The 758-nt window shown below is 60.4% G+C and overlaps 1 protein-coding gene across 1 annotated transcript in view; it reads left to right on the top strand.

Annotated features, from left to right (window-relative positions):
- Positions 1-758, top strand: part of LOC104167068 (aldehyde dehydrogenase family 3 member B1-like) — a gene marked incomplete at its 3' end in the record, with an annotated part of 3,111 nt that overhangs the window by 312 nt on the left and 2,041 nt on the right. Inside the window, exon 2 of the mRNA XM_009707193.1 lies at positions 3-141. Coding sequence (XP_009705495.1) covers positions 3-141 — 139 coding nt within the window. The remainder of the gene's footprint in view (positions 1-2; positions 142-758) is intronic.

Here is a 758-nt window from a genome sequence, read left to right as displayed (position 1 = left end):
GTGAACCTCCTGCGGGCAGCGTGGCGCTCGGGGAAGACGCGGCCCATGGAGTACCGCATGGCCCAGCTGGAGGCCCTGGGACGTTTCCTGGGTGAGAAGAAGCAGGACATCCTGGAGGCCACCGCCTTGGACATGGGCAAGGTGAGACCAGGGCAGCCGGTGGGGAGTGCTTCCCTTGCCGCCGCTTGGGTTTTCTGCCCCCCCCCTTTCCTTCATTTATAAAACTGTCTGTATCTTGACCCCAGTTTTCTTGTTTTTTCTGGTCGAAGTCTCTCCCTGTCCCACTGAGGAGTAGTGGCAAAAGGCTGGGCGTGTCTTTGGCTGCTGGCCAGGCTCAGCCCACCACACCCAGGCAAGGGTGCCCTTCGGTTTTTGTAGTTATCCTCAGCTTAGCCTTTGGGGATGCCCCTGGCGAGGCAGCCTTGGCTGCACAGAAACAGGAAGAATTAGCTCTAGGAAAGCCTTCGCTGAGAGCAAGCGGGGGCCCTGGTTCCCATCTCCATGTCCGCATCGTCATGTGTCTGGTGTAGCTGAAGCTCTTGAGATATTGAACCCATGTCTTCAACCGCGACCTGCTGCTGTGTCCCAGGAACCTGCCGGCACAGGGCAGCACGGGGCCAGGCAGCGTGCCGTGATGTGGGTGGCACGGTGGAGAGATGGCTCTGACGCCCATCCTGGCTACAGCAAGGCCACGGGGTGTCCCTGGGGGTGTCTGCCCCAGCAGAGATGGTCACATCCTGCTATGGCTGCCAGGAGAC

Source organism: Cariama cristata, unplaced genomic scaffold (assembly GCF_000690535.1).
Source record: "Cariama cristata isolate BGI_N322 unplaced genomic scaffold, ASM69053v1 scaffold29249, whole genome shotgun sequence".
Lineage (NCBI taxonomy): Eukaryota > Metazoa > Chordata > Aves > Cariamiformes > Cariamidae > Cariama > Cariama cristata.
The sequence above is the reverse complement of the archived record's forward strand: the minus strand, read 5'-3'. Positions and strand labels throughout refer to the sequence as shown.